The 13,730-nt window shown below is 43.1% G+C and overlaps 1 protein-coding gene across 3 annotated transcripts in view; it reads left to right on the top strand.

The window, feature by feature from the left end:
• The window catches only part of HDAC1 (histone deacetylase 1), a 31,767-nt gene that overhangs the window by 315 nt on the left and 17,722 nt on the right, over positions 1 to 13,730 (top strand). For all 3 annotated transcript variants that reach the window (XR_006296536.1, XM_043574403.1, XM_043574402.1), the window contains exon 2: positions 6,864 to 6,976. Coding sequence is in view for 2 of the 3 variants with exons in the window: in XM_043574403.1 (XP_043430338.1) it covers positions 6,864 to 6,976 (113 nt within the window). In the remaining variant the exon portion in view is untranslated. The remainder of the gene's footprint in view (positions 1 to 6,863; positions 6,977 to 13,730) is intronic.

The raw sequence follows: 13,730 nt of genomic DNA on the forward strand, positions 1-13,730 counted from the left end.
GGGGGCGGGGGCGGGGCCGCGCCAGGCCGGATCCAGGAGAGGGAGGCTGAGGAGATGTGAGCGGGGAGGCTGGGAGAGGCTGAGGCGTTGGGCAAAGGCTGAGAGAGGAGGCTGCGAGGAGGTCGAGGCTGAGAGAGGAGGCTGAGAGGAAGGAGGTCGAGTCTGAGAGAGGAGGCTCAGAGGAAAGAGGTCAGGGTGAGGGAGGAGGCTGAGAGCAGGAGGTCGAGGCTGAGGGAGGAGGCTCAGAGGAAAGAGGTCAGGGTGAGGGAGGAGGCTGAGAGCAGGAGGTCGAGACTGAGGGAGGAGGCTCAGAGGAAAGGAAGGGAAGTCGAGGCCGAGGGAAGAGGCTGAGGCCGAGCGGGGGTCGTCTGGAGAAGCTTGGGGTAACTTGGTGGCGAGGGGCAGAGAAGGGGGGAATCCTCAGGAAGCTTTATGGGGAGAGTTTTAGTGGGACTCCTGGAGGGGAGGCTGAGTCTGAGCGGGGAGGCAGGATCTGGTGGAGAAGTGTGCAATGATCTATTTTCCTGCTGAGAATACAAAAGTCTTCCTCTGCCCCTTTGCTTCCTCATCCTTTTTGGTGAGAGTCCTGCGGAGTCCCCACCTCCTGTCACCAGCCTCCCCTCCCCCAGTCTCTGAGCTGGGCCTGCAGTTGCTGCTGGGAAATGGGGCCCCTGGGCTTGGAAGGAGAAAGTTGCAACCTGTTAAAACAGACTTTTTCATTTAACAAAAGCCTATGGAGCAGCTTACTCTGTACTAGGGATGATTAGCTGCTGGGACCATGGGGCTGATCAGGTCACTTCCCGTCTTCTTCTCAGTCTGGAAGGGGAGATAGACAGTGGCAGGGAACTGCTCTCCAGTGTCATGCTGGGATAAAGGAAAGCTCAGAGTGTTTTGGGAGCACAGAGGAGAGGCACTCAGCCCAGCCTGGGGAGTCAGGGAGGGAGGTGCCATCTTGGACCCGAAGAACAGGAGTTATTAGCCAAGCTCCGGGAAGGCAAAGGTGACAGTAAGTTTAGAGGTAAGAGAGAGGACAGCATTTTTGAAAGCAGGTGTGTGTACAGCATAGCTGAGGCATAGGTTTGAGGGCAGAGTGTAGAAGGTCAGGAAATAGGGTGGAGGGAAAGGTTGCAAGTGATGAGGCTTGAACCTCATGATCTGGGGACCAGATCATGAAGGGCTGGACACACTGTCTTAAGGAAGTTGGACTTTATTGTGAGTGCACTTGTGAATCATTGAAGTTTTATGCAGGTTGTGACATCATCAGATTTATACCTCAGACCTATCACTCTGAGACAGAAATTGAATTCTCCAGTGTAGGGGTAAGGAAGACGGCAAGGATCCCAAACTTCTGGGTTGGGCAGTTTGATGTTGAGTGTTTGGAGAAAGTTACGTCAGTTGATAACTTTGGGTTTTGGGTTTTTTTAAGAAGTATTTTTTGAGGGCTATCCCTACTAGGGGATATCCAAGTAGAGGCATCCAGTAGGCAGTTGGCCATTCAGGTCGCCATTTTTATTTTTATTTTTTTCAATTAATTTTGAGAGAGAGAGAGAGAGGCAGAGTGCGAGCAGGGGCTGGGCAGAGAGAGAAGGAGACAAGAATCTGAGGCAGGCTTCAGGCTCTGAGCTGTCAGCACAGAGCCCAATGCAGGGCTTGAACTCACTAGCCGTGAGATCATAGCCTTAGCCGACGCCTGACGCTTAACCAACTGAGCCACCCAGGTGCCCCCAGGTTGGCCATTTAGAAGACAAAAATGAGAAGATAGAGATTTTTGGTAGTTGTCAGCATGCAGATGGTAATTTTAGTTATGGAAGAGGATGCAATCACCCAAGAAGTTGTATAGCGTGGGAAGAGAAGAAGATCAGAGTGGAATTCTAAGGACATGCACTGAGGGAAAGTCTAGTGCCCTTCGTGCTCTGTATTCCCCTGTCGTAGCACTTGTCACTGTGTATTGGAATTGCCCATTTACTTGTTCGTTCTTCTTAGACAGTAATCTCCTTAGGGAAAGAGACCATGTCTTGTCTAGCTCTGTATGCTCAGCTCCCAGAACAATGCCTAGCTCAGAGTAGGCTGTCAATAAATACTTGCCGATTAAAAATTGTACAGAGGGAATGTAAGTGAACCAGAAAGTCTTGGGTTATAGTAGCCAAAAGATGGAAGGAGTGGCCAAATGTTGGCAAGAACTGTTTTGTGTGTACAGTTTGGAACTGAAGTGAGATTGCAGTAGATTGAAGAATGAATGGATGGGTCAAGAGAAGACGTCAGATTGAACCCTTTTCTTTTTTTTTTTTTTTTAATTTTTTTTTTTAACATTTATTTATTTTTGAGACAGAGAGAGACAGAGCATTAACGGGGGAGGGTCAGAGAGAAGGAGACACAGAATCTGAAACAGGCTCCAGGCTCTGAGCTGTCAGCCCAGAGCCCGACGCGGGGCTCGAACTCACGGACCGTGAGATCATGACCTGAGCTGAAGTCGGCCGCTTAACTGACTGAGCCACCCAGGTGCCCCAAGATTGAACCCTTTTCAAAGGAAGCTTGGTTGGGGCAGAGAGAGAGGGTTGTTGATACAGGGGGATGTAGTGGCTGAGAGTTGAGCATATTCAAAATTTGAATGGTAAATAGCCAGGGGGAGGGGTTGAAGATACAGTAAAGAGAGGGATGAGTAATGATGGAGGTTCCTGAAGAGACCAGGTGAGATGGAAACCAGAGCACAGGTATGGACACTAGCCTTCAGGGGGAAGTTTCTTCATGATGAGAGGCAAGGAAAAGTTCAAATGTAGGCAAGTTTGATGAAGAGAAAGTTGGAGTTTTCAAGATGAGGTAATAGATTATTTCTTTTCCTGTGAGTGGGGGGAGGGTAGTTGGTAGAGTAGGAATCCTGAGAGAGATAGCTGTGAAGTAGCTGTTGTGAAAGAGGGAGGTAGGACAATAAATTTGGAAGAGTTGCTGGGCAGTGGTGAGGGCCTATTTGGGGCTGGAGCCTGCGACTTTGTAGCTGTATCGGTTTGCACTGTTTTATGATCTCTCCACCATTAGTTTAAAAAGAGAAAAAGTGGAAAGACTGCAGTTTTTAGGCAAGAGAGATTTCTTACTCCTTGAGAAACCGCTTGTGAGTTTTGCAGTGAGGTCACTAGCTTGGGACTCAGACTTGGTTCTGCCCCTCAGAAGCTTTGCAGTATTGGGCAAGTCACTTTACCTTTGCAGGCCTCAGGTCACTCTCCTATAAAACTGAAAAACTTTGAGGGGCGCCTGGGTGGCGCAGTCGGTTAAGCGTCCGACTTCAGCCAGGTCACGATCTCGCGGTCTGGGAGTTCGAGCCCCGCGTCGGGCTCTGGGCTGATGGCTCAGAGCCTGGAGCCTGTTTCCAATTCTGTGTCTCCCTCTCTCTCTGCCCCTCCCCCGTTCATGCTCTGTCTCTCTCTGTCCCAAAAATAAATAAACGTTGAAAAAAAAATTTTTTTTTAAACTGAAAAACTTTGAGAACAATGGGAGAAGCTTTCCACAAGTTTAAAGGTAGTATCTAAAGGAAAATGATTATTTCTTTTAAAAGTCTCTTAGCAACTGGATTAAAAGCTGTTAAGAAAAGGATGGTGTCTGGGCCCCACCCTCAGGTACTCCCCTAGCCTTCTAGATAAGTTATCTTAGTCCCCCAAGTCTAAGCCTTGGCTGAATTCAGGTTTGATAGGCAGAGGAGTTGCTGGGGATCAAGGCCCAGGCCAGAGACCTGGATAAGCCATGATCTAATTATGTAACAGTAATGGTCATGTTACTGACTGCCTTCAAATTGGGTCTGCATCTGGATGTCTCAGCCAATGCCTTGAAAACCTATTCTGTCAATCCTCATAGCTGATAAGCTTGTCTGAGGGTCTCTGGGAGCAAAATTTTCTGCCTGCCTCCTCTGCTACTGCATCTCAAAGTCTGTCTCTATGGGACAAGGGTCCCAGTTGAATGCCATCAAATACTGTACTCTGGCTTGCGGCTCTGGCTAAGAGCACAGTTCCTGCCCTCAGAGGCCTGCCTAAGATTAAGAGAAGAGGATAAAAGGACATTAAACAAAAACTAAGGAAAGCTAAGAAAATTTGAATAAAGCATGGGCTTCTTTTTAGTTAATGACACTGTATCAATATTGGTTCATTAACTGTAACAAATACTTCTTATTTTATCATGTAGAATGCTAATAATAGGGGAAACTGCCTATGAGGTATCTGAGAACTCTATCTTTGCAATTTTTCTGTAAATCTAAAATTGTTCTAAAAAGTAGTCTAATAAAAAGAGAACAGGGTGAGATCCTAAATATCCAACTGTTTAGAAGTTTCCCATTGTCCCAGGCCATGTCTATGGCCAAGAGTATTGGAGTGTGGCTTGGATACTATTGGTGGCATTTCCCACAATGCATTGCTCCCTGGAATGAATTCTGTTACTCGTGCCACCAAAACACAGTGCATAAGAGATTGGGACCTTCTTTTCACTGGTGCTCAAAGATCTGCCTCGTCTTGATGGACTTCTAAGGCGAGAGAGATCTATCCTTGGGTGTGCAGTTCACTTGATTTTTGTGCTGTTTTTTGGCTTTTAACTTTTTCATTAAAAAATTTTTTTTCTTAGGTTTATTTATTTTGAGAGAGAGAGCGTGCACAAGCAGAGAGGAAGGGCAAAGAGAGAGGGAGGCAGAGGATCCAAAATGGGCTCTGTGCTGATAGCAGAGAGCCTGACGTGGGGCTCGAACTCAAGAACTGTGAGATTATGACCTGAGCCAAAGTCAGATGCTTAACTGACTGAGCCACCCAGGCACCCCAGTTTTTTCATTTTTTTATAGTAAGCTCTGTGCCCAAGATGGGGCTTGACCTCACAACCCTGAGATCAAGAATCGCATGCTCTAGCAACTGAGCCAGCCAGGCGCCCCCACTTGATTTCTGGAATATTTGTTCCAGGAACTTTGTGGCAAGTAGATTCACAGAGCCCTCTGGTTTAAGTGCAAATTGAAGTAAGTATCTGGTAAACCCAATGTAGCTTTTAGGATACTGAATTTGGAGTTAGAAGAGTCGACCCCTGGATCAGTTATTGGTTGTGTGATCTTGAGCAGGCACTTAACCTCTCTGAATCTCACTGAGTTCTGTTCCTTGAATCTTTATTCAGCTTCTGTGATGTACAGGGCATATTTGTCCTTGTCTTCAAGGAGCAGCCAGTCTTAGGAATATAAATAGATATGTAAGGGGACACCTGGGTGGCTTCAGTCAGTTCTAAGTGTCTAACTCTTAAGTTCAGCTCAGGTTGTGATCTCATGGTCATGGGATTGAGCCCCACATCAGGCTCCCCACTGATCTTGGAGCTTGCTTCAGATTCTCTTTCCCTCTGTGCCCCTCTTCTGCTCTTGTGCGCGTGCACTCTCTCCCTCTCTCAAAATAAATAAATGAATAGATAAAAATAGATATGTAAGTAATTCAGATACAAAACAAAATTTGTTAAGTGATATATACAAATTGTATACAGAGGAAAGGACCGTTTATTTTGATCAGGAATATGTTTGGCACTTAAGCTGGGCTTTGTTGTATGAGGATCATCAGAAAAGGAAGGACAATCCAGGTCAAAGGAACAGTCTGAACAAAGGCTACTTGGGTGTGAAGGTGAATGCCATGTTCAGGATGCTGATAATAATCTAGTGTGTTTAGAACAGAGATTGGCAAATTTTCTGTAAAGGGCCAAATAGTAAATATTTTTCACTTCGTGTGCCATATGGGTGGGTCTCTGTGGCAACTATTTACTCAGCTCTGTTATTATAATGTGAAAGCAGCCATAGACAATATTTAAACTAATGGGCATGGCTGTGTTCCAGTAAAATTTTATTTACAAAAAACAGGCAGCCAATTGTATTTGGCTCAAGGGTCATAGTTTGCCTATTCCACTTTGGAGCGGAGAACTGCGAGAGGGAGAAAGGGAGGGAGAGGGAGAGTGTTGTGGGTTGAATGCCAGGTTAGTGAAGTTGTTCTTTATCCTGTAGGAGATGGGGAGCCATTCAGGATTTTTTGAGCAGAGGAATGATGTTATGAAAGCTGTGTGTTAGAAAAATAACTGGTCGTTGTAGTAGATAGTTTGAATTGAAGGCAGAGGAATCAATTAGAAGTCTTTTGCTATAGATGAAGCAAGAGATGATAAGAACTTAGTTTTCTTATTTATAAAATTAGAATAATACTTCCTGTTCTAACTATTTTATGGGGTTATTGTGAAGATCCAGTAAGAAAACTAATGTAAATGTGCTTTGACTCCATAAAGTGTCACAGCATGATAAAGGTGAACTGTGACTTATAATAATTCTGAGTACTAACGGTTATTTTTCTGTTGTGGGAGTGAATTCTTTGGAGATATATAGTGGGGTGAGTCACTCACTGCCTGTTATTCCCGAGTAGCTTTGGAATGAACCCCTTACACTGTCTAGTTCCTGTGGACTAGACTTAACATCCTTAAATGCTGACCTCACCAGGGTCCTCTGCTTTTTTTTTTTTTTTTTAATGTTTATTTAGAGCACCCACACATGGAGGGGAGGGGCAGAGAGAGAGGGAGAGCAAGAGAATCCCAAGCAGGCTATGTGCTGTCAGCCCAGAGCCCAACTCAGGGCTCAAACTCACGAACCATGAGATCATGACCTGAGCCAAAATCAAGAGTTGGATGCTTAACTGACTAAGCCACCCAGGCGTCCCTGCTTGCTTTTTTTTTAAATTTTGGAGTTACCCTTCCTCAAGCTGGGTAGAATCTTGTAGACTAGAACGAAAGAGAAAAAGAATTTGACTAGGAGATAGTTATAAAGATACCTGGATTCTCCTGGGAGTGTATGTCGAACTGTGTCACTGAAACTGTCACTCTTTTTTCTTCAGGGGATGTTGGAAATTACTATTATGGACAAGGCCACCCAATGAAGCCTCACCGAATCCGCATGACTCACAATTTGCTACTTAACTATGGTCTCTATCGAAAAATGGAAATATATGTGAGTTACTGGGAGCCCTACCCCTCTCTAACCTCATCAGCTCTGGTCATAGTTATTCATCTCATTTTCTCAACTACTCATTCATCAAATGTGTTGAGTGGCTGTTATGTGGCAGACGCTGTAAATGATAGAGATTTCTGTTTTTAAAGGTTCACTCCAGTGCTGGAGACTGACATGTATACAAGTAAGTTGTACTACAGTCTATTATAAGTGCAATAACTAAAAAATGTACAAGATGCAGAGATAATAAAGAGTGAAGGAGGAAGGGAGCCTTGGAATGTTTTCTAGAGGTGATATCTGAGAACAATTTTAGAGACTGAATAGAATTTAGCCTGGAGTTCAGGAGGAGACCGACATTCTAGACCAAGGGAAAAGCATAGACAAAAGGCAAAAAGAGGTGAGGACAATATGATGTGTTGGGGAACTGCTACAAGTAGTTCGATGCGCAAGTAGTACTGTAGTGTAAAGTTCACAGGTATGAGTGAGGGGACCTAGAACTGGAGAGGCCAGAAAGGATTGGATGTGCTGTGCTATGTGACAAGCAGCTCTGATGGGCAAGAGTCAAAAAATCCAACGTTGAAATGGGGATTGTGTTGAACTAGACGCCCAAGTCTCTACTGGGCGTTACTGGAGAGCATAGACTATCTAAGTTCTTTACAAAAAAAATTTAATGTTTGTTTATTTTTGAGAGAGAGAGAGAAAGAGACAGAGTGCAAGCAGGAGAGGGGCAGAGAGAGAGGGAGACACAGAATCGGAAGCAGGCTCCAGGCTCTGAGTTGTCAGCACAGAGCCCAACTCAGGGCTGGAACCCACGAACCGTGAGATCATGACCTGAGCCGAAGTTGGATGCTTAACCGACTGAGCCACTCAGGCTCCCCTAGACCGTCTAACTTCTTGACTCAGTTCCAGCTGATTTTTGCCCATCTACAAGTTTTTAAATAGAAGCTGGAAATCCACATTATTATGTAAAATTGCCTGGGTTTCAAATATGGACCCAAGTTGTTTTTTTGGTTTTGTTTTTTGTTTTTTAAAACATGTTCAAACAAAAACACATCAGTACATCTGTGGACTAAATTTGGTCCAAAGGTTCCCAGTTTGAACCTCTTCTGGAGGCAGTGAGGAAAAAGTAATGGATTTTGTTTTATTTTATTAAGTTTTTATTTATTTATTTATTTTAATGTTTATTCATTTTTGAAAGACAGAGAGAGACAGAGCACAAGCAGGGGTGGGGTGGAGAGAGAGGGGGACACAGAATCCGAAGCAGGCTCCAGGCTCTGAGCCGTCAGCACAGAGCTCGACACGGGGCTCGAACTCACAAACGGCGAGATCATGACCCGAGCTGAAGTCGGACACTCAACTGACTGAGCCACCCAGGCGCCCTTAAGTTTTTTTTTAATGTTTATACCTGCCATGGGGCTCGATCTCACAATCACAAGATCAAGAGTCTCCTACTCCACCAACTGAACCAGCCAGGGGCCCCCAGGCATGCATTTTAGAAGGAGGGAAGCCAGTTAGGAGGCTGTTGCAAAGATCCAAATGAGAAAATCAAAAAGGGCTGAGGACTCGTGTTGCCTTATGGTTAGAGCCTAAGAGTCTGTGGTTGAAGTCTGTGCCGGCAGCTTAAGTATCCTAGCAACAGCAGTATCCTTCCTCACCATTCCAGAGACTGAAAGAAGATGAGTCTTCTGTCTCAGATGGCCATGTTATGTCCCCAGAGCCACTGGAGGCAGCTGAGGAAGCAAGGAGGGAAGGGAGACAGAGGAGCAGACGGACCTTGGGACCAGAGAGCTTTTTCAGGTGTGAAAGGCAGCTGGGAATAAAAAACATAAAAAAGGTAGCAGAGGTTTTGAGGGACTCTAGGGAGGAGACTAACATTTAGATAAAGAGAGGATACCTAAACGTGGAATAGCAAGCACCAAGACCTTCCGGAGATGCCTCTTGCACGTGTATACCATGCTAATCTGGCCATGACTTGTCTCCTTTCCTGCTACTCCCCTCTCAGAACCCTCCAAGTCAGCCAGATCAGATTCTGCCTCTTTCCACCCCATCCTGATTGGGAGGAGTATTTAATCTGCCAGTCATATCTTACTCATCTTCAAAAGTCACCTCAAGCCCTCTTTCTTTCATTCAACAGATTTCTGTTGAGTACTTGTCATACCCCAGGGACTATATTAACCTCCATGAGTGATATTGAGATACTAAAAAATGGATCCTATCTTCAAGTGAGAGGAAAAATAAACTAACATTTATTGAAGATTGCTAGTTCTAAGCCAGAGCCACTTGTTATTTCGTGTAATCCATATAGCAACCTTAATTTATAGATGAGAAAACAAGGTCAGAGAGGATAATTAACAGGTTCAAAATCACAAAATCACATGAACTAAGACTCCAACTCAGATATATCTGGTTCCAGAGTCTTTATCTGTTCATTTGTCCTAGTCCCTCTTCCCAAGCAGCATTTTAACAAGAAGCCTAGAGGTAGAATGTCTCAAGATTTTTTGGTGATGTCATCAGGGACCCAGGCTTATTCTGTTTATCCTTCTGCTCAATCATCCTTAGTTTATTTGATTTTATCCTTTTTTTTTTTTTAATTTTTTTTTTTTCCAACGTTTATTTATTTTTGGGACAGAGAGAGACAGAGCTTGAACGGGGGAGGGGCAGAGAGGGAGGGAGACACAGAATCGGAAACAGGCTCCAGGCTCTGAGCCATCAGCCCAGAGCCCGACGCGGGGCTCGAACTCCCAGACCGCGAGATCGTGACCTGGCTGAAGTCGGACGCTTAACCGACTGCGCCACCCAGGCGCCCCTGATTTTATCCTTTTGTTTTTTGCCTTGAAATCACATGATGGCTGTCTTAGCTCCAAGTACCATGTCTTCATATGACAGAATCCAAAGAGGAAGGAAACAGGCAAAATGGATCATTTTCTACTATTTCCACACACACCCCTCCCCTTTTTATTAAATAGCAAAACCCTTCCTAGAAGTTTCCCAACGGATCTCCCTTTAAATCTCATTGGGTCATTTGCCATCCTTAGACTATTCACCGGCAATTGGCTTAGACTAATCACATTTGATCCCTTCGGCTGAGTACGTTAACACCCAACCAAATTGAGATCTGTTAACAAGAAGGTAGAGAATGGCTCTTTGGGAAGCATCTAACAGTGGCTGTCATAGAGATAATAAATAATATCTTACTGGAAATTACTTCATCTGTGTGGTATTCTTATTGTAAACTTGTAAAACAAAATTCCAGTATAATCTCTTTCTTAAAAATCTAGACTTGCTCTCTTTAGTGTGATCTGTTTCCTTCTTTGGCCACTGAGTATGAATCTTCTTCAGTCTTCTTCCCCCAACGGTTCATCCCTTCTAGACTTCTCTGGGCTGTGATCCTAGTTTTCTTTTCCCAAAGCACAGATAGCCATTTTAGTATATGTCCTGAAATTGATGGCTTTTTGGGTCAATCCTAGAAGAAGCTCCTTAGACTTCTTACAGAAGTTGTTGTATTCTGGGGCACCTGGCTGGCTCAGTCAGTAGAGAATGCACCTCTTGATCTTGGGATTGTAAGTTTGAGCCCTACAGTGGGTGCAGAGATAACTTAAAAACAAAATCTTTAAAGGGGGGGGGGAAATAAAGCAGTTTCTGTATTCCATCTCTGTACCTGAAGGAGACATGTTGAAGTCTTTCACACAGTTGGTCCCTCCTCCAATTCTGCCTCCACACATCTAATTAATCTCTCCCAGAATCTACATCCTCATTTTTCATCCAGGAACCTTCTTATTTACATAATCAACAATTCTGCTCTCTTCCTTGCCTTGGATGCTAATTTTGTATATTCCCAGGCTTCTTATTCATCGCCTTCTGTTCTTTTGTGCTTTTTTTTAAAAATGTTTTTATAAAATATTGAGTAGATATGAAAAAATTTTTATAAAATATGTGGAAGGTATAAAGAATCACAATTCACTTAATACCACCTAGTTTAAGAAAACAAACATTGCCATGACTGCTAAAGCCCCTATATGCTCTTCCCTGATCCTGTCTACTTTCTTCTTCCCCAGAGTTAACCTCTGTCCTGAATTTGGGACTTATTATTTCCTTGCTTTTATTTATTTATTTATTTATTTATTTATTTATTTATTTATTTATTTATTTAAAATTTTTGTTATTTTAGAGAGAGCGCGTGTGCAAGCAGGGGAGAGGGGTGGGGGACAGAGAGAGAATCTTAAGCAGGCTCCATGCTCCCTGCAGAGTCCCAACTGGAGCTTGATCGCACAACCTGAGCCGAAATAACCCGAGCTGAAATGCAGAGTCAGATGCTCAACGAACTGGGCCATCCAGGCACCCCTATTTCCTTGTTTTTTAAAAATAATTTTGCCAGGGGGCCTGAGTGGCTCAGTTGGTTGAGCGTCCGACTTCGGCTCAGGTCATGATCTCGTGGCCAGTGAGTTCGAGCCCCACGTCAGGCTCTGTGCTGACAGCTCAGAGCCTGGAGCCTGTTTCAGATTCTGTGTCTCCCTCTCTCTCTGACCCTCCCCCATTCATACTCTGTCTCTCTCTCTCTGTCTCAAAAATAAATAAACGTTAAAAAAAATTAAAAAAAAATAATTTTGCCAGTATGTATTCTTAAATGATACATGTTTTAGTTTTACGTGTTTGAATATTATGTAAATGGAATCATACAGTATTATTATGTGACTTACTTGCCTTTTTTGTTCAACATGTTCCTGAGAGTCATACATGTTGATGGATGTAGCTAGACTTATTTTCACTGAAAGAATATAGTACAGGACATATGCACATATTTACCCTTATTAGATAATGTTAAAATGGTTTTCAGTTGCCACCAATGTAGAATTAAAGTTGCTCTCAGTCCTTGCCAACACTTAATATTGTCATATTTAATTTTTTATCTGTTTAGGTTGGTGTGAAATGATACTTACTATGGTTTTGATTAGTATTTCCCTGTTTACTAGGGAGATTGAGGATCTTTCTGTATGTTTATTGGTCATTCAGTTTTCCTTATTGAAGTCCCTATTCAAGCCTTTTATCCATTTTCTTATTTGTTCTGTTTTTGTTTTTGTTTTGATTGGGCCTTAGATACACAGAATTGAGGTAAACATTATCCTTGGCTCATAAGCATCAAAAGAAGGCCCATTTTTGGTCTTTTTGAAATACATATTTTACTGTTTATTCATTGACTTAAATATTTTCATAGTGCTATGAATATCCATATTCCTACACCCCAATCACTCTTCTAAATTTTGTGTTTATTATACTCTTGCTTTAAAAAAAAAAATGTTTATCCTGGGGCGCCTGGGTGGCTCAGTTGGTTGGGCGACCGACTTCGGCTCAGGTCATGATCTTGTAGTTTGTGGGTTCGAGCCCCACATCGGGCTCTGTGCTGACAGTTCAGAGCCTGGAGTCTGCCTCCTTTTCTGTGTCTCCCTCTCTCTGGCCCTCCCCTGCTCATGCTCTGTGTCTCTCTGTCTCAATAATAAATAAATGTTAAAAAAATTTTTTTAAATGTTTATCCTGTGTATATATGCCTAAACAATATATAGTAATTATTTACTTGTTTTTGAACTTTTTAAAAAAGGTGTCATACTGGGGCACCTGTGTGGCTTGGTTGGTTAAGCATCCAACTTCGGCTTAGGTCCTGATCTTGCGGTCTGTGAGTTTGAGCCCTGCGTTGGGCTCTGCTGACAGCTCAGAGCCTAGAACCTGCTTCAGATTCTGCGCCTCCCCCAGTCGCACTCTGTCTCTCTTTCAAAAATAAATTAAAAAAAAAAAAAAAACATTAAAAAAAAAAAAGGTGGCATACTATGTAATCTTCTGGGACTTGCTTGGTTTTTTTTTTTTCTTTTTTTAAGTTTATTTATTTATTTATTTTTAGTAATCTCTATACCCAGTGTGGGGCTTGAACTCCCGACCCTGTGATCAAGTCACACGTTCTCCCAACTGAGCCAGCCAGGTGCCCCCTGTGCCTTGCTTTTATCACACAATATTATGTTATGAAAATCCATCCACCTTGCATATAGCTTTAGTTCTTCCACTTTTCTCTGATGAATAATATCTTATTGTCATTATACTTCAGTTTATCTGTTTTTCCATTCTTAATTTGTGTCTAGTTTTTTAATGTTGTGAGCAGCACTTTGAATATTCTTGTACATGTCTCAGTTCATACATGCAAAAATTTTGGCTGTTTCTCTAGTACTAGAATTGCTGGACTGTAGGGTATGTGAATATTAAATGCCTCGTTGCTTTTCATTGTGGTCAAATGAATTTATAGTCCCACTGGCAATGTATGAGAGATACCTTGATTCATATCCTTTCCTATACTTGGAATTAGACTTTATTTTTTTATTTTTTTTATTTTTATTTTTTTTAACGTTTATTTTATTTTTGAGACAGAGAGAGACAGAGAATGAACAGGGGAGGGTCAGAGAGAGGGAGACACAGAATCTGAAACAGGCTCCAGGCTCTGAGCTGTCAGCACAGAGCCCGACGCGGGGCTCGAACTCACGGACTGCGAGATCATGACCTGAGCCGAAGTCGGCCGCCTAACCGACTGAGCCACCCAGGCGCCCCTGGAATTAGACTTTAAATTTTGCCAATTAAATGAGTGTGAACAGTATGTGATTGTGATCTTGATTTGCATTTCACTAATAACCAGTGAAACTGAGTATCTCTTCGTATGTTTATTAACTATTTGTGTGTCCTCTACTGTGAAATGTTTTTTCCTTTGCCCATTTTTCTC

This window comes from Prionailurus bengalensis, chromosome C1, assembly GCF_016509475.1.
Source record: "Prionailurus bengalensis isolate Pbe53 chromosome C1, Fcat_Pben_1.1_paternal_pri, whole genome shotgun sequence".
NCBI classification, from domain to species: domain Eukaryota; kingdom Metazoa; phylum Chordata; class Mammalia; order Carnivora; family Felidae; genus Prionailurus; species Prionailurus bengalensis.